Source organism: Theropithecus gelada, chromosome 5, assembly GCF_003255815.1.
Source record: "Theropithecus gelada isolate Dixy chromosome 5, Tgel_1.0, whole genome shotgun sequence".
Classification (NCBI taxonomy): domain Eukaryota; kingdom Metazoa; phylum Chordata; class Mammalia; order Primates; family Cercopithecidae; genus Theropithecus; species Theropithecus gelada.
In genome coordinates this window covers 110,827,042-110,847,535 of record NC_037672.1, presented here as the reverse complement: position 1 = coordinate 110,847,535, position 20,494 = coordinate 110,827,042, and the positions used below count along the sequence as shown (strand labels likewise).

At 36.0% G+C, this 20,494-nt stretch overlaps 1 protein-coding gene across 45 annotated transcripts in view; it reads right to left on the bottom strand.

Moving 5' to 3' along the window:
• Nucleotides 1-20,494, bottom strand: part of ANK2 (ankyrin 2) — a 706,278-nt gene that overhangs the window by 68,354 nt on the left and 617,430 nt on the right. For 28 of the 45 annotated variants that reach the window (XM_025384684.1, XM_025384678.1, XM_025384688.1 and 25 more), the window contains 2 exons: nt 12,801-12,873; nt 4,577-4,721 (listed from right to left, as the gene is read on the bottom strand). In XM_025384684.1, the coding sequence (XP_025240469.1) occupies nt 4,577-4,721; nt 12,801-12,873 (218 nt within the window). Of the gene's footprint in view, nt 1-1,918; nt 1,931-4,576; nt 4,722-12,800; nt 12,874-20,494 lie in introns of all 45 variants that reach the window. The other 17 variants (XM_025384698.1, XM_025384687.1, XM_025384674.1 and 14 more) reach the window with 1 other exon arrangement.

Below are 20,494 nucleotides of genomic sequence, written 5' to 3'. Positions count from 1 at the left end.
AAGATAGCTAAGATCCACTTGGATGTGTTTTGTACCAGGTGGCACTAGATCAGCAACTCTTAAATTCTATTCACCTTTATTTTGTTTTGAATTTGGCCAACGAAGGGAAAATAGTAGAGGAGCCAACCTGTTCTATTTCTAATATGGCTTGTCTATGGGCTCAACTGTCTTCTGGAATAGCAGAAACACCGGTCTCAAAGGGAAAATGAAAATTTAGCTTGAATGAGAACAAACTGAATGGTAAATAATGGTACCTCAAATAAAACCTTGTGACGTGGCTGCCAGATTGCAAAGGTCTAAGCTTTGAAAGAATGAATCAGGTCTCAACTGCCATTCTCAAGGAGTGACTATGGCTAAGTAGACAACTCTATTTCAGGAATGTGGTATTAAAGAACCCACTGGGCTATGAAAGTAGAGTCACACTTTGCAATCAGTATATCAGTCATACAAGTGAAAATCTGATATCAATTTAGTTGATACCTGAGTCTATCTCTCAATTGGTTTTGTACTGAGAGGAATAGAGAGGTGTTGGTGTTTTTTTTATCTTTCCTAAAACCCCGACAGGAAAGAAATACAGAGGGAGAAGAAGAGAAAGAAGGAGACAAAGTGATATATAACCACAAAAAATTTATTAGAGAGAGAAAGATATTAGGATATGTACACAGAGAGTGAGAAAAGTTGGACAGAGAGAGGAAGCAACAATGAATAAGTCAAAACCATATATCGGAGTGTCTCTACCTTTCTATGGGTTGTATTCTAGCTTCCTCTACTTACTTATGCCTTCTGAAATACTAATTGGTTGTTTAATCAATGTGTATCATTTCTAACTGCTTTCTAAAAAATGATGTCGTATAATCTACTTAAATGAAATAAAGATGGACTATTCCAACACCGGAGAAGTTATTCTCTCTAAAAAAAATTCTCTCTAAAGTAATAATAACTAAAGAATTATTCTCACTAAAATATAACTGCCATGACAAAGGTCTGGAATAATTTAAGCCCTTGGATCAGAAATTGTTCACTCTGATTTAAGACATTAAAAACAAGTTTAAATATTTTCCAATACAGTTGCCAATTTTTCATTAAGTCAAGGGTTCTGCTATTCAGTTAATAAATGTATAATAACATAGCCATAGAAGTGTAAAGTTTTACTTGCTGTTCAACTAGGGGATGTGCTAGGGGTTTTGTTATGGTCTTAACTTATACTTCTTATTTTACTATGGTACAACTGCTTTATGGACACATAACAGGTGGTATGAAAGTGTAATTTTATTGAAAAGTATAATAATTACTATCTTGGTAAACTGTAGTATTTATTAAACATTCAATTAATGGAGTGGCAAACTTTACTGAACAAGTAGAAATCCACAATTTTCAATAAATTTACTTTAAAACATGAAGAAGCCTCTGTGGTTCGTTGTTATTTAGTATTTTACATCGAATTTGGAAAGCATTTTTAATTTGTAAGCTACAATAAAACAGACACAAAATCCAACTAATCATAACTTGGTTGTATTTGTATTTAATGTACATTAAATTGTATGTATTTGAATTCTTCCATATCTCTGCATATTTTAGGCATCAGAATATTTTTTCTATGTTCTCCAACTACACATAGGCTAAGTGGGGTTGTTTGGGGGAAGCCGCGCTAATGTGTTATCAACCACAGGTGTAGCTGTGATTGTTGAAACAAAGCCATACTTGGGTCATGTCACAGATTTTCATTTTAGTAATATATTCAACTCTTCTAGCTCAACTAGTTATTCAGTTTAATATATAAAAATATTTATTTTAGAATAAATCCATAATTCTAGAACATAAGCACCCCCTGGCAACACACACACGCAGGTTGAGCAGTGAGCAGGGAAATGTGGATAAATCTAGGAAGGGCTTGTTTCCATGCTCTGTTAATACCTACCTGGGCATGGTGCTAGTGAAAGCAATTCAAATAAAGAAATAGTGCAAAGGAAAAAATGGTCACTGAGAAAAGGTAACTTATATTGAATTGCCTAAGCAAAATTAAAAAAAAAGAAGACGACCATGAAAATGAGATGCTGCCTGTAATTCTATTTTGGAAATGGTGACTATATCTAGTGATCTAGAAATGCAAGTGGAGACCTGGAGAACACAGTATATCTTGTTTGCTTCATGTCCCCTGATCTTATGTGCTGAAAAGTATTGAGTTTAAGTAGGAGCATTCAAGCCATCCATCCTGTTTTATAGAAAGTATTATTCTAAATTCTTCCTCAAGATAAGTACTTTGAAAGAAGAAAAACAGATCAAATCAAGTACTTATTCTTAATAAGGGAGACCATGCTAAAAACAGAAGCTTTATTGTTGACAGTAATATGACTATTCATAGATTATCATTAATTTGTACAATGCCATAAACATTATACTTTATTCAAATTTGAAATCTTTTAAGAATCTCAGAGTATAAAGTCTAAATCTACCAATGTATCAAGACAGCTTATGGAACTCCAGAGGGGTTCCTCCTTCTGGGAGCACCCTTTATCTGAGTTATTGAAGCCAAGGAGTCAATTTAATCTCCTTCCCCTTCTTCACCTAACTCGTGAAATTCATCATGAAATCTGACTAGTTTTGCCTCCTACACATGTCTCAAAAAGCTCTCAAATTTTTTATTTCTGAAATTCTCTCCATGACTATCACCAAGGTTAGAGTGCTAGTCCTCTCATGACACCTGCAGTTAATACAAGCACAATTGCTTCTCAGAATGGTTGCAATCTCCAGGTTTAGCCCTTTGAAACTCTCCTTTAAAATTCATCCTCTTTCTCACTGGCAGAAGGATCCACCTGCTATGCAAATATAATTCCCGTCCTCCACACTTACACTCCAGCAACACTGCACTCCCTTTTTTCTCATACACCCTGCGAGCCTTTGCTCAAGACCTTGTTAAGGCTTCAAACGCCCTCCCCACATTTCCTCATCATTGTTACTCATCATTTGGTCTCAGTTTGGTTTCATCTGCTCCAGGAAGCTAGAGCCTCAGGGCTTCAGTGGCACTCTATGTGTACCACTAGCTTATGTCCTCTCCCATCTCATCAGGCTATGAAGTTAGCAAGCCTATCTTGCTAAAGAAAAAAAAAAAGATAGTGGAAGGGGGCATTGGTGCTCAAGGAAAAAGCCCAAGAAAAGTTTGTTTTTGCTAATTATGCACTTAGTCTTCATTACTCTTTAAGGTATTTATTTCTTAGACTCTATGCTGGATATTCATAAAATAGCTTACAATAGTACCAACTTTAAAACTATAAACCTGAGATTATTGATTAGCAGAACACATTACACTACATGGACAAACTTACTCTTTTTTTTTTTTTTTTGTCTTAAGAGAGTGTCTTGCTATGTTGCCCAGGCTGGACTTGAATTCTGGGGCTCAAGTGATCTTCCAACCTCAGCCTCCCAAGTAGCTGAGACTACAGGTATGTGCCACTGCACCCAGCTATGACATCCATATTCAAGCCTAACTTATCAGTCATACTTTCGATGAGGAACCACAGAATGTCATTACCTAACTTGCACAAAAAAAAGTGCCAGTTGTACTAGTTAATAATAACAAAAAGTTACACTGATTATATATCTCAGAATATTATATAAACCTCCCAGATTTGTCTATTAACGCTAGGCTCCCTCAGATTTTGCTCCGATTGTTTCTTGTATCCAGGCTCTCATGGGATTCTGTTCGGATTCTTTTTCATGAAAAGTCAGTTCCAGGCAGTTTTGTTCTGAACGTATTTTTTTTTTTTTTTGTATTTCAATAAAACTTTATTTATTTATTTATTTTTATTATTATACTTTAAGTTCTAGGGTACATGTGCACAACGTGCAGGTTTGTTACATATGTATACATGTGCCACGTTGGTGTGCTGCACCCATCAACTTGTCAGCACCCATCAACTCATCATTTACATCAGGTATAACTCCCAATGCCATCCCTCCCACCCTCCCCATAATTGGCCCCAGTGTGTGATGTTTCCCTTCCCATGTCCAAGTGATCTCATTGTTCAATTCCCACCTATGAGTGAGAACATGCAGTGTTTGGTTTTCTGTTCTTGCGATAGTTTGCTGAGAATGATGGTTTCCAGCTGATGGTTTCCATGTCTGAATGTATTTCTTTTTAATTCAGCCGCACAACATATTTTATTCACAGAAACTATGTTCCTAACAAAAAAGTGGGGGCAGGAAAGTATTCAAAGTGTCTGTGATGCCGCTCAGTATGTCTACAAGGCAAAATTGTTCTTTTAATTTGAGAAAAAAGTGGCCAGTGATGAAAAACGCCACATTTAAATGATGAGAGTTCTTATTTATGATGGTTTTGCTTCTTACTAGTTGTTTGATTTTACCAAGTTATTTGATCTCTCTAGGCCTCAGTTTTCTGTTCTTTAAAATGGGCATATCTTAAAGTTGTTAGACAATGAAATAACATAACATTCTAGATGCTGAGATTAATAAGGTACCTATTAAATGCTCAATAATTGCATCTACATTTTTATCATCATCATAAAAAATATGTTGCAGATATTTCTGGCTGATATCAAGTATAAGCTTTACAAGATACCTGTCAGATCGTCCTCCCTCCAAGCTGTATCGCAGGTAATTCATACCATCCAGGAACTGACTGCTGGGTAGTGAGTCATCACCCAGTTCTTTCAGGTCCTCAGGCCTAAGGTATTCTCCCCCATCACCAGTCATTGTGTCATCACCTTGAAACAATCAGAGGAAGAAGTAGGATTATTTGCTGAATGTATGTCAACTACAAAATATGATCATGATTGTGAAATGCATCATCATCATTGCCTTGATATTGATGAAACTGCACTGCACACTAGAACACAGAACACCAGCAAACAACTATACAGTGCTAAAACTTAGAGAAATAACATTTGATTCATTTTCTTAGCACTTACCAAGAAGAAGTAATCACTTGAATTTTAATTCTTTTAATATTAAGTTTGGATATCCCTTGTTGTTTACTTCTAGGAGAAAGAACTTCTAAGATGAATTCTAATTATAGATGTATCAAAACACAGGCATAGTCTGCTTTAGGATTAAGCCTACAGTACTTTCAGAAAAAAATACTAGTTTTATTAACATTTCAGGAGACTACATCTATTCTTTTTCATGAAAAGGTGAAGGGGATGGTTGAATACAGAATCTGTCACATAATACAAGCACAGTGCAAGCTGCATAGTATGGATCCCTTGCAAAAAGCCAAAAAGATTATTTAAAAACCAAAAGTTGGCTGGCTGTAGTGGCTCAGGCCTGTAATCCCAACCCTTTGGGAGGCCGAGGCAGGTGGATCACCTGAGGTCAGCAGTTGGAGACCAGCCTGACCAATATAGTGAAACCCCATCTCTACTAAAAATACAAAAATTAGCTGGGCGTGGTGGCGCATGCCTATAGTCCCAGTTATTTGGGAGGCTGACGCAGGAGAATTGCTTGAACCCAGGAGGTGGAGGTTGCAGTGAGCCGAGATTGCACCACTGCACTCCTGCCTGGGTGACAGAGTGAGACTCGTCTCAAAAAAAAAAAAGTCTGCTTGTATACTCTTTCTTTCCCCCAGATTCCTACCCCACCCCTACTCCCAAAAACTCCAGCACCAAATTCTGAATACTACTCAGGTTCGAGCATCCTGTCCCTCCTCAGAGTCTGTTTGCTTTTGCATTTCATCTTGCTTCTCCTAATTTGCCAGTTCTCACTGTGGTCTCTCAGCAGCCAAGATGGTCACAGGGAATAAACACAACTCAAAATAAGCTTTAACTTCTTGGTTCTTAAAAATGCACAAAACTCCTTAACAAAATAGGGCCTACATTTCAAATTTTCTTATTTCTCCCATCTATCTTTCCCTCTTGTTATACCGTGGTAGGGTGAGGAAGGTTTACAAGGGTGAAGAAAGAAGAGGTGAGAAAGGTAAAGATAAAAGAAGAGAGTCTGGCTGGAATGACTCCGTGTCTGAAGGAGCAAGACACAGTGTTTGATCAGGTAGAACATGCCAATCAACTACAGGAACCCAGCCTTCCTCTCTCGTGTGACTAGAATCTTATTAGAAGATAGAAGGACATTTGAAGAGTATATTTTTAATCCAATATATCAAAATTTTATGACTCTGGTGACAAGACAAAAATTTAAAGCCTCTGATTGGTCAGGTACAGTAGTCCACATCTGTAATCCCGGCACTTTGGGAGGCTGAGGCAAGAGGATTGCTTGAGCTCAGAAGATTGAAACCAGCCTGGGCAACACCTAGACCTCATCTCTACTAAAAATTTTTAAAAATTAGCAGGACATGGTGTCATGTGCCTGTATTCCCAGCTACTTGGGAGGCTGAAGTGGGAGAATTGCTTGAGCCCAGAAAGTCGAGGCTACAGTGAGCCATGATCGCACCACTGCATTCCAGCCTGGGCAACAGAGTGAGACCCTGTCTCAAAAAACAAACAAACAAACAAACAAACACCCACCTCTGATTACACTGAGTTCATGAGTGAATGTCCTTTACGTTCTCCCTTATTTTGTGCATTTTGATGGTTTTGTTATGATGCCATCTGACTAAGACAGCTGCTAGGTTCAGTGCTACTTAAAGTGAATTTTTAGCATTTTTATGTACACCTATGGTGGCCCTAGGTATATAGCCAATGTCTTGATTATGTCTCAGTGAGAAATGACCCAAAGAAGCAAAGTCCCTAAATGCTGAAAGCAGTGTCTAAATCCTATCCCAGTGTTGGCATTAGCTGGAAAGTCACCTCTCTGGGGACTAATCTTGTCAGTGCTATATAAAATTTCTCTCAAAGACAGTTAGTTGTATATAAATCATGCTATTCAGTAATACATACCAGCAGTAAAAGATGGAAAGAGAATGCAAGCAGAAATTAACAGAATGTGAAAAATCACTTGGAAAAAAATTACCCAGGTTGGTCTATGACTGGAAAATTCTGCATACAAATCAAAGCTTTAAATGTATTTAATGAGCCCCTGAAATACTTTTCTTGCTTCCCTTAGTGGGTGAGAAGATTTCTGCTAGTGCAAAGCTGGCCCATCCCTGCCTCCAAAGCCTCATCCCCTCCCATCTTCCTAGATACCTTGTCTGCTAGGCGCTTCATCTTCAACCTTCTCTCCTCTGTTACAGATTCTATGGAGGTCTTTCCCCTTCCATGGATAAAATATCCATATTTCTGCGATCTCTGAAATATGGTAGCTTCTTTCCCAAACTCTTAGACCTTCTTTATTTCACATTCTGACTCCTCCTTGTTAACAATTAAACTTATCAAGCAGATGTTTGCTAATTTCAGCAATTAATCAGTGGCTGAGAAGTGATTTATTTGGTAAACTATTCTCCTTGATTTCTCTGACACAAATCTCTCCTGGTCTTCCCCCTACATTTTTGAGTCTTTCTTCCCTGTCTCTACTTCTCTTAAATGTTGATATTTTCCATCTGCCCTTTCTTCTTATTTCACATATTATCACACGGACTTAGAGGTCCACTAACTATACACAGACCTGTATTGGTCCCAGACCTCTCTCATGAACTTTGTATCTATATTGTAATTGCCTTCTGGACTTTTCCATCTAAATTTTCTGTAAGCATCTCAGATTTAGCATGTCCACAGCAGAACTCATCTTATTTACCCATCCCCTTGTCAATATGCTTCTCTCTGAAATTTCCCTACATGAGCAAATAGCACAACTACTTCCTTGCCCAAGCCAAGGGGGGAGAAAAGAGGATTTAAAATAATATTCAGATTAAAAGCTTTAGCTCTTATTTGTTTGAATAGAGTGCCATTAGACTTGGAAAGAATTTTGTACAACTCAGACAGCTTTAAGAGAATCATTATATACTTTCTTTGTTTCAACTTACTTATTCAATGTGAAAACAAAACAAAACCAAAGCAACCTTTAGTTTTTACATTATAGAACAAACCTAAAATGAATTTCTTTATTATTTCCTACACTTGGAATAACTTCCTTCCGATTGTTACCTATTTACTCACTGAATAGAATGATGATTCCCAGGTTAATGACTTAGCTTTTTCTTGTTGTTTTATTGTCCAATGTTTCCAAACAATTTTGTGAAAACTGTTTTGTACTAACTGTGAAGCATCAGTGTACTGCAGGCTTTTTATGTACAATTGATGTTTTGATACCCGGAAAACACAGATTCCTCAGTGACAGTGAGTGGTGTATTTAACCCCTGTAGGACACAGGTGACAACAGCACGGGACTAACTTAAATAAAGTGGAATGGCAGCCAGGCACAGTGGCTCACACCTGTAATCCCAGCACTTTGGGAGGCCAAGCCAGGTGGATCACCTGAGATCAGGAGTTCGAGAGCAGCCTGACCAAAATGGTGAAAACCAGTCTCTACTAAAAATAACAAAATTAGCGTGGTGGCACACACCTGTAGTCACAGCTGCTCTGGGGCTAAAGGCAGGAGAACCTGGGATATGGAGGTTGCAGTGAGCTAAGATCACACCACTGCACTCCAGCCTGGGTGACAGAGCAAGACTTCATCTCAAAAAAAAAAAAAAAAAAAACAACAAAAAAAAAACGTGGAATGGCTCCCCTTCCTGACAACCCCACACAATGCTGGCATGGAGATTCTCTGAAACGTTACAGAACCCACTCCCTCTCAAGCAAGTGTTATTCCTGCTGAGACATGGAAAAAGGGCTGAAACCTGAGATGAAGAGCCCCACTAAGTGTTAAGTGTTCACAACAGAAGTGAGCGTATCAAAGGAGAAGGCGCCCCTATATCTCATCCCAACATTCAGCCAGTCTGGAGTTCTCTTGATTGCCAGTACATGGCATTCCAGAGTACTAGCAGAGATATATGTACAAGCCACCCACTCATGAATTCATGAGAATAAGGCATACATAAGTCACAATTCTATAGGCATTTTGGTTATACAGATGCCAAAATCTCCGAGCCCCACCTCATCATTTATGACTGGGAAGCCGAGTCAGTGAAGACAGGGATCAACTCATGATCCTACGAAGACTTAGTGGATTACCTTCACATCTTTGGTTAAATCTGGATGCTATAATTCTCTTAGACTGAATTCCCATTTCTTTCTTTTCCTTGCATTTCACTGCCATATTCTTCCATAAGGATGATATTTATATCATGGCTGTGCTATTACAATACTTTTCATACTAGGTTTTGATTCCACACCCACCACTTAATAGCTGCGTGCCATTGAACAAACTACTTAATGTCTCTAGGCCTCATTCCCCCAAAATAAGCCTTTCCTTAACCGAAAAAATATATATACATATGGAACGATATCCACAGCCTGTGTCACAGGGATGGTATAAGGATTAAATGAGACATGTACCTAGCATTATGGAGGTTTCGTAAATGCTTTCTCTTTTCTTAGATTTCTGCTTCCTTCCAGGTTCTTCCCAAAAAACTCCTTCTACGTACCACTGCTGGTTAAATCTTTGTAAAAACAGGTTTAAATGTTTTCATCGTTAATTGAAATCTTTAAGGTATTGTGTTTCCCAGACTTTTCAGCAAAGAATTCAAACAGTCCACAGCTGAGCCCAGTATGTTTTCATGCATCAGCAAATCGAATGACTGGAGAATTCTGCCACTCTGTGTCTCTCTCTTGTACTTTCCTATCTCAAGATTTTCCCATACTGTTCCTTATCTAATCCCTAAAATCTATGCACCTGGTTATTACTCTCTCATTTCTCAGCACGTTCATGAGACGGTGTTAAGTATATGTAGCTCCTGATCTCCCCAGGTGGATATGAAAACCTGACAACACAGTGCCTTCCATTATGCTGCTTTTAATATACACATTATTTCCCTATATAGGCTCCTAAGGCCTGCCTCATGCTCACCTTTGATTCCACTGTGGCACCAGTTACAGAGCTTTCCACACAATAACATCACATTCATTATTTGTTAATTGGATTCATGAGTGGATATTGTGGATTACTTTAATATGTATACAGCAAGTTAGCCTGATAGGATACCTCAGTGTAAGAATATCTCAATGTAAAGTCTTACCTTATGATTTTATCTTGAAGAACCTAAAGAAATGTCTTTAATATCCTTAAAAGCTATTAGTATTAAACATAGTGGCATTCTTAATGGTAAGAGTTTGAATACTCTTTTTGGGTATCGACATACTATTGCTACTAATAAAACAATAGACTGTAGAGAAAACAGGGATTAGCTAATACTTTTCAAACACATGTGGCTGCATTCTGTCCATGTGGATGATAGCAGGTTTCATAAAAACATATTAACTTCACAAAACATTAAAGGGTTGGCATTGGCAATATCAACCAGCCAATTTCCTTCACACTAATTCTTTCTATGAAAAAGTTACTTATCAATACTCAAACAGATCCTTTACATGAAAATTATTCAACTTGAATTTTCTTCTGGGAAAGAAATATTATTAAGTTTTGGCTATTTCTAAACATGGACTTCTCTTACCACAAAAGATAATCTTGGTCATTCACCAATATTCTTCACAAACCAAGAATTCTTATCACCAGTAATATTTAATATATAACATTTTAAATAAGGAAAGTACAGAGTGTTATAACTCATCTCATTTAATGAGAGGCTATTTTGTATAAATTTCTTTTATAAACTCAATATTAAATACTTTAAATGAATTAACTAATAGAATTCCCTAGCAATTATTTTGTAAATAAAGGGCTATTTTTAAATTAAATAATCACTATTCAATTTATCTGATTTATAAATTTAAATTTTCACATAATACAGTTGCTTAAAGTGGTACCACATGTACTTTGGAAACTTCTTACTAGATAAAATATCTTACATTATTCATTTTTCCTTATATGCCAAATTCACCCTAAACAATTTTTAAATGTTACTTTACTTCTATTCTTAGCTATATTTAAAAATCATATAACTATTAATATATTTTTAATCACACCTAAAATATATCATCAACCCAGAAGGTGATATAAACTGCATTTATTTCAAGTGGTCTAACTTAGTTATTATCATGTTCATGCTAGCTCAGTGTCGACTAACAAAAGAATTACTTTTCTCTAAATTTATATTCTAAGAAAAGATACTAGTTGTGGAAAATATTTATATAATGTTCACTAGATTATAATTATGTTAGCAGGTCTCAATAATAGTTGCAAAATCATTAACAGTACAAACAATTCATGACTTTAAGCTTCTAAGTTAATAAAATCTGCACACTCAAATGCACACATATACAATTCCACTCATATTACACATGCTATTTCAAAAGAAATAGATTAGTGTTAGGCACACAGATTTAAGCAGGTTGTTCTATCCAGTTAAGAAAAATTAAAAGCAAAGAAAATTTTCACTCCAAAAATTTCCTCCAAGGGTACCTGAATCACTAAGTGCCTCCCCATCAATAAAGTGGTCACCAAACTGTTTAAGAGCTGTTCAACATACAAGTAGAGATAAGAAAGATGATCCCACAAAACAAAATACGATATGCATATAGGAATGCTGAGAACTAGTTGGCAAGATAGAACACAAAATTATACTAAATATTTGGAACTGCTGGCTTTGGGAATACCTTTGAATTTACTCAAAATAATACATTGATCCAACATTTGTTCATTCTTGTCATAAATTCTTATAAAAGCTGAGAAAACTCAATACCTATTACCAATAGGTGATTCGACAGGTTGGTTCTAAATAAGGACATCTCAATGTGAAGTTTTATCTTATGATTTTATCTTGAAGAACCTAAAGAAACATCTTTAATATTTCTCTGTAAAAGCAATTAGTATTAAACCTAGTGCCATTCTTAATAGCAATAATTTTTCAAACATACATTTTCATGTATATATACGACAGTAATTTTTCAATCATGTACAGTGGACGAATCGCTGCACTATTGAAACTTGGTTGCGTGGTTTTTTTCTTTCTTTTTTCTATCTCCTCATAAAAAATGCTTTAAAAAATTGTATGTGCTGCTTTCATGATTTTTTAGTAGCAAATTTTTTTTTTGGTCCAAGTGGAATATTACATGGAAATTCAAAATACAAAATGAAGAAAAGTCAGCTACTCTAGTTGAAGTAGAGATAGGGAGCCGGACACCCTATTGGCCCATCTCCAGCTCTAGCCCAATGTCACACACCCACTCCAGACAGTCCCCACTGCTCCTTTTAGGAAAGCAGACTTCCCGGGACTTAGGAAGCCATTGCCTGAGATCATTTTTTATCAACTCTAAAATTATAGGGGGGATATTTTCTGACTTAAATAATACATTCTTCTGTTGAATTTGTACTACTTCCTGCTGTACTATTTTTAAACCTTCTCTAAGGCTCTTTTCCTCTGGGCTTAAAATATATTCCGTACCTATGAACCAACCAGAATACAGAGATCTCTTGGCTGAAGAAGAACACTCCTTGATGGAATATACTTTAAAGTCTTTACTTAAAGGCATTTGAATAAAAAAAGATTTTTAACATAATTCAAACATATTTAATAATAATTGTGTTAATATATAGCTATTTTAATACATGGCCAGTTTCCAGGTTTTCCCCTTTTCCAGTCATATTATTTAATAGCCATTAATTATAATGCTAGGAAAAAGAGATAATACCAGAAAAAAATATACTAATCAGAACTGCTCCTTGGCCCCCGCTGCCACGGCAAAAGTAAATGTATTGAAACAAAAGTGAAAAAGTGGCTTTAAATGTTAAGATTCTGCCATCCACATAACCAGCTTGGTCTCTGAAAAAAAAAAAGGGTGACTTGCCCTTGTGTAAGAACATGACAGGTGTCGTAGAAGATTGAATAGAAGTCTTACCCTCTTCATCAGAAACATCAAGAACCTCAGTCATCGTCTCAGGAACATTTAGTTTGTGTTTTTCTGTAATAGTCTGGAAAAACAAAAATCATTAATGTTCAAGTTGAAACCAAAAGTAAACAAAAGATGAAAAGCATCACATAGGAGGCCACGCTCAACAGCAGCAGCAAGCCATTGAGCCTTGACTACGGCATCTTTCCCACGTGTATATTTTGGAAATTTGCTTTCATGAAAACTCATTTGTTCTTTTTGAAGATAAATGATCATTTATGCCAGAGAAGTTGTACAAGAGACAGTTCATTATTTTGAGTTCTCATTTGAAAAACAAATTCTTTAGCAATTGTAGTATTAATAATAATTAGTTGTATTGAGAAGGCAGATTGATGTTTTCAAAGCTTCCCTAAAATGAACTAAGCGATGTTTCCAGAAAAGCTTTAAAAAGAAGCAATGAACATACGCAATGTATTAGAAGGAAAGCCATTAGAAAAGAAGCTGTAAATAATGTGAAAGATATAAACTATTTGGGCAGAAAATATGACACATCTTTTCTGGGATCAGAGGATCAAATCATCTCTTTAATATTTCACTGGGTTACAGTTCTGGTTTGTTGCTTATTTGCCTTACGCAATAGCACTCCAAGGTTGTCAATCCACTGCCTTTCGTTCCTAATGTAAAGTGTAAGGTTAGGAGACAAGGAACTGAGTCTAGCTGCCTGAGTTCAAATTCTAACTTCATCACTTATTACTTATAAGGCCTTAGCAAGTCCCCTAACCTATCTGTGCCTCAATTTCCTCAACTATAAATAAAGGATAGAAAAGTACTTCACAAAATGGTTATGAAGATTAAATGATGTAATATATGCAAGAGCTCTAAAAATAGTGCTTGGCATATGGTGGCACTCCATAAATATTGGCTAGCATAATTTATTATGATTATTGTAACTCAGTATTAAATGCATCTTAAAAGTGAAGAGCCTCTGGACTTTTATAATCATTCATGCACTCAAGGAAAATTTTGAATGTCTACTGCATGCTTGGCACTATTTTAGACATTAAATGTATCAGTGATTTTTCAAAATAACAGAAGTAAGTTAGACATAGAGACAAATACTGCATAATCTCACTTATATGTGGAATCTAAAAAACCCATAGAAGCAGAGAATAGACACCTGGTGGTGACCAGGTGTTGGAGAAGGAAAGGGGAGGAGCATTTGGGAGATGTCGGTTAAAAGATACAAAATTTTAGTTAGGAGAAATAAAATCAAGAGATTTATTGTAAAACATGGAGACTACAGTTAATAACAATGTACTGTATACTTGAAAATTGCTGAGAGTAGATTTTAAGTGCTCTCATCACAAAAAAAAAGGATATGTATGTGGAGGTAATCGGTATGTTAATAAGCTTGATTTAGCCATTCCACAATGTGTGTGTGTGTGTGTATGTATGTATCAAAACATCACGTTGTATACCATAAATATGTACAATTTTTATTTGCCAACTAAAATAGATAAATAAAAGACGTATGTACCCCCAAAAAACATAAAAATCCAAATCTCATGATTTTGAGCATCACCTAAAGACTATTGAGTCTCAAATTCAAACCTTCAGTTTCTGTAGTGAAAATACATTAAGGGCATCAATTGACACTGTCATGGAAACTTTAAAAGAAAATAAATCCCTTGACATAAGAGTAACATCTTCAACTGAAGCCATCAAAGTACAAAAAATAGGTTGTCTAGTTGTTTAAGCTTTGACATAGACATTAGAGAATTGTTTGAATGGCTATAATGAACCTATCATCAATTATTTTCTTTCCAAAAGCAGTAGATAACTTCAAATATATTTACAAAGAAATTCACTGGTTAATCAAATTTCACTGAGCAACTCTGACTATTTACATATATAATATCTGTGTGTTAAGGGGAAGTGATCATAATGTGATACTGCATGAGCTTTTTGGTGGCTCTTCATTTTCTTCAGAGAACTGACTAAACTGACTCAGAAGAGCCCTGTGATTCAGTAAAGAGGGAGAGGTAGCAAGGCCTCATCTCTCATTCCATGCTACGATCGTGTTGAGCTGCCTTTATTTTGACAGGTCATGTTCTCTCATGCCTCTGACTTTTTCCACATATTCTTTCATTTACCAGAAATCTCCTTTCCCCTCTTCTCTTGGCTCAGGTTAGATGTGACTTTCTTGGAGAAACATTCCCTGATCCTCCCCAGTGAATGTCTTTGTTTAACTGTGTTTATCTGCTGCTATGTACTCCTAGAGCATCGTGTGTGCTGTGTCATACACTACACACTGTGTGTGCCCTCTCTGCTTATCTGCCTCCACACGAGAGTGTGAGTCATTTAAGAGGAAGATTGTTTCCACAGCACCTGAAACATAGCAGGAGCTTCTCAAAGTATATCAAAAACTTGGTAATATCAAATTATGCAAAAAAAAATTTAAAATCCACATCATGATGAAATGGATTGTCTTTGGGTGGAATTTTAGTTAAAAGACAGGAAGACACAGAGAAAGTAAAGAAAGTCTCCTGCTACTCACATGAAGGCACCATTGGAGACAACAGTTGTAAATTCAGCTTGCCTGCATATTTCTAGAGATGTTTAAATAGTTTTATTCAGTGTCTTATTCACTGAAAGCAAACTAAATGCTGCAGGAAAAACAAAAGTATCCACCCAAAAATCTGGAGAATAGTGGTGGTTGATAAATATTTGTTGAATGAACAAACTCAAAAAGACTATTATAATATACAATTTGATTATTATTTTATTATAAATTTTAATTTAGAAATTTAACACCAATAAATTATAGCCCATGTTCTGGATCAGTAGTATTCAACTATAGCTACATATTACAATTATTAGAAAAAATTTTAAAAATATTGTTGCTTGAGTCCCATCATGGACCAATTAAATCAAAATCCATAGGGATCGGGCCCACTATAATAGGGACCAGGGTATTTTTTAAAGGTTCCTTAGGTGGGTTTATTGTGTAGCTCAATTTGAGATTCATTTTCCTGTATTAGGGAAAGTGTATACATTGCAGGAAAATGATTTGCATTTAAAATATAACATAGAGACTACCCTACTATGACACCTTATTCAACTTTTTTTTTTTTTTTTTTTTTTTTTGGAGATGTCGTTTCACTCTTGTTGCCCAGGCTGGAGTGCAATGGCGCGATCTCAACTCACTGTAACCTCCGTCTCCCAGGTTCAAGCAATTCTCCTGCCTCAGCCTCCCGAGTAGCTGGGATTACACGTGTGCACCACCACGCCTGGCTCATTATTATATTTGTAGTAGAGATGGGGCTTCATGATGTTGGCCAGGCTGGTCTCGAACTCTTGACCTCAGGTGATCTGCCTACCTCAGCCTCCCAAAGTGCTCGTATTACAGATGTGAGCTACTGCGGCTGGCCTTTATTCAACTTTTTGGGAATACTTAAAAATGTGAAAGGATGTCTACTACATTAGACTGTATTAGAAAGTTAAGGGCCGGGCGCGGTGGCTCAAGCCTGTAATCCCAGCACTTTGGGAGGCCGAGGCGGGTGGATCACGAGGTCAGGAGATCGAGACCATCCTGGCTAACATGGTGAAACCCCGTCTCTACTAAAAATACAAAAAACTAGCCGGGCGTGGTGGCGGGCGCCTGTAGTCCCAGCTACTCGGAGGCTGAGGCAGGAGAATGGCGTGAACCTGGGAGGCGGAGCTTTGCAGTGAGCCGAGATCGCGCCACTGCACTCCAGCCTGGGTGACACAGCGCGAGACTCCGTCTCAAAAAAAAAAAAAAAAAAAAAAAAAAAAAAGAAAGTTAATTTTTGCAGAAATGTTTTAGAGTATTTGTCCTTCATAGTAAACATTTCATAAGGAGATAATTCTCTGTTTGAAAATAATTGCTGGAGATACTTTTCAAATCATTAAGTTTCATTGCCTGGTCATCTCAGTTTCTATTTTCAGGTGCTGATAATGGACTATATTTTCTTTGTACTTATTTGTAAGAGTGGAAATAATAATCTACTTCAGTTTGGTAACTGAATGCTATCAGAATTATCAGCAAATATATGTGGCAACAGAAAAAGTAATACACTGTGATCACATTGGTGACTGATATTTTTCTGTATAGATATTAAAAATGGCCTCTATATACAGTGTCGTAAATATAATACCATTTATACATGAGAAGGTATTTGACCTTTAGAAGGCCATCAGTAAATATTTGTTGAATGGATGGCAAATAAGTAGTCCTACATATGTAACAAGAAATGAATACATATTTTACTTTTAAACAAAATGTCCTTTGAAAACTTGATTATTTAAACATAAACATGGTTTTATGCAACTACCTCTGAATAGTACATAGAGAACAGAGCTATAATGAAATTATCATGGACATCTCTTTCAGCCACAGAATCCAATATACTATGGTCAAGATTAGAAACTACTTTAGAAGTTAAAATGAATAGGATACTAAGTACAAGATTAATTGGATATAATTAAATCAGATAATATGGCAAAATAAATAGCATATAATAGACGGAAGAGAGATTTAATAATGAATTTATATTGTTAATCACGATATGAAAAATGTAGAAAATAAAGTAGGAGTTTTTAACATTCTGCTTTACAAATAGTAGTCAATATCTGATTTGTTCTATGCAAAAGAAACTGTGTGTTTAACTGATCTTCACTTAGCCAACCCTCACTCAGGCAATCCTCCTGGTCAACAATTGCATTTATATCACATAATCACTAAGCCACTACAGCATACTGAGTAATCTTGGTTATGATGCCACCTTTTAATGCCCACATCCATGGCTTTCATCAGTAAAGTTCAAGCTAAACTTGTTTTTGTTTCTAAACATATTTATACCAATCATACATATTAATATAACTTTAATAACTAAATTGAATATTATATAAATACTGTTTTTTTCCCTAGAAAAACTAGGGTAGATGCTTTTTAAAGTGCCACCACTCCTGGCTAATTTTTGTGTTGTTTTATAGAGACAGGGTTTTGCCATGTTGTGCAGGCTAGTCTCAAATGATCCACCATTTTGGGAGGCCAAGGCACCTGCCCACCTACTACTCCCGAGTAGTCCCTGTTACTCTGGAAGCCAAGGTGGGAGGATCACCTGAGGTGCAGTGAACCATGATAGCACCACTACACTCCAGCCTGAGCAACAGCTTGAGATCCTGTCTCCAAAAAAAAGAAAGAACAGGAAAGTACACAGGACATATAAATATCATAAAAGCATACACATTATAGCATGTATATATACATAATATAATATGTATTGATATTGTTTGTGCAAGAATGGCAATTTAACTTCTAACCGATGACCTATATTTGCAGAACAATTTTGGCTCTGCCTCAAAAGGTGTCAAACGACTTTACAAGTATTTATTGTATTGCCATTTTTATGGCTCCTATTTTTAAAATTTTTAAATTTTTATGGATACATAGTTGTACATACTTACGGGGTACAAGTGATATTTTGATATAAATATAAGTATAATGATCAAATCAGGGTAATTGGGATATCCATCACCTCAAACATTTGTCATTTCTTTGAGCTGGGGAAATTCCAAATCCACTTCTCTAGTTATGTTGAAATACACATTTTAGTTAACTCTAGTTAGCCTGTTGTGCTGCCTAACACTAGATCTTACTCCTTCTATCTAACTGTATTTTTGTACCCATTAGACAAAATGGGTCACTACCCTCTTTATCCCCTCCTCCCCCAATTTTCATGTTAACTGACCTGTGGCATCAGGTAAGATTTAGGACTTAGAATATTCACATTTTCTGCAGTTTACTTAAATATTCCCTAATGATCAAGTAATAACATAATATAATATTTTTATTTTACTAACTTATTCAGTAATTTATGGTCTGCATACCAATTATATGCAACATAAAACAAAATCACTTTAAGATTATACAAATAATAGAAATAATTGATGATGGTTGATCAATTAGTTGAAGGGTGAGTCATATGTCACAGTTCTTCCAAGCTGCATTAGTGAACTGGCCTTGCTGGCTTCTGTCGCCAGAAATGTGTCTCTAGCATTCTGATAGCCATTCTGGCAAACATATAGTGATTGTAATCCCAGGAGAATGCTAAACTGTCTCATATTCCCTGCTGCATCTCACAAAGTAAAGTTAGAAAAGCAAAGGTTAAGGAAACAAACCACAATTCCAAAATGCCTCAGAAGTTTCTACAGAAGTGGTTTTTCCTTTACAAACTACTGTGTTACTCTGGTCTCTACACGATGACTTTATTCATACTTTGGGGTAAAGAACTCAAAAGGAAGAATAGGAAAGGAAACTTTCTTCGATCAAAAGGACTACATGGTTGCTCACATGGCACATCACACAAATCCAATACATGTTAAATTAATATGTCAGTTGTGCAGGTGTAATGCAACTGTTGCATTTAAGCGATAACAATATTAACATTTTTTAATTTAACTTAACTATTAAGTTGTTTATTGCACTATCATCAGTAGTTTCAAATTATTTTTAGTGACTGTAGATTTTAGAAAATGATATTGAATGTGAAACTCCACAAAAATCAATAAAGAGCACTATTTAAGTGGCTTTCTTTCTGTTGAAAATTAGGTGAAAACAGGTTCTTCACAAAATTCCTATTAAGCTATTTTCAGCAAAACCAAAGTCAGTTATATCAGAGAGGTTAAGAACATGGGATTTAAAACCCGACAACCTAAATTTGAAGCTTAGATCTGCCCTCAATGCCTTACATATTTTAAAACTTAAATATTACTGTTTTTTAATATCATTAATAACCCATTGTGTGGAAAAAATATTATGTGGGAAAACAATGATTGAAAATCTCTTTCCAAAGAGAGGAAGTTTATTGTAAGAAGACTCTCAGAATAGATGAGAATAAGTCTATTCTTCCAATCCTTACCCCAAAATTCCATTTCACAAAACAATTAAGATCACAATTATAAGAGAAACCAATTCAAAGAGCAGCAGACAGTGAAGAGAGACCAGCGTCAAAACATGTAACCACTAAAACTATCCATTTAGATAACAGAGTTACTTGTTTAGTTCATGTGGACAATGATTTCTTAGTGTCCTAACTGAAAGCAGAAATGCTGTTATGTTTTCTATTTTTATTGGCTTTTCATCTAGAAACTTGAATTCTAAGTATAGTGACTTCTGATGGAGCAATGCTCAGCTACAGAATGTAGAGAATAATAGTTACCAGAAAAGAAAACTCACAGAGGGTTCCAAAAGGAATTTCCATCCCCCTGTCTTCTCCAGAGCTAGATGTGGTAGAGAGATGATCTTGTGTCTGATTTCTGACAAGGACACTGAGAACTTATTCAGAGACAGCAATTACAGTATTTAGAGACAAACCAGAGAATGCTTATTTGCTCTTCTTTTTAAATAGAGATCTTTGTTTGAAGTCATTCACCTGAGTAATATCTACAAACCCAAGATCTCTTTGAAACCAGACACATAAGTTCCATAGTTCTGTTGTGTAAAATATGAATTTATTTTCTTACCAAGCCTGATTCTCGTTCTCTACTCTCATGACACTGAAGTTGCTGGTGGGAAGGAGTAATGTTTTCACCACTGATAACTCTTCAGCACTTAGCACAGAACTTAGCACATATTTTATGCCCAGTAAATAATGAAGGAATAAATCAGTTAATGAAAT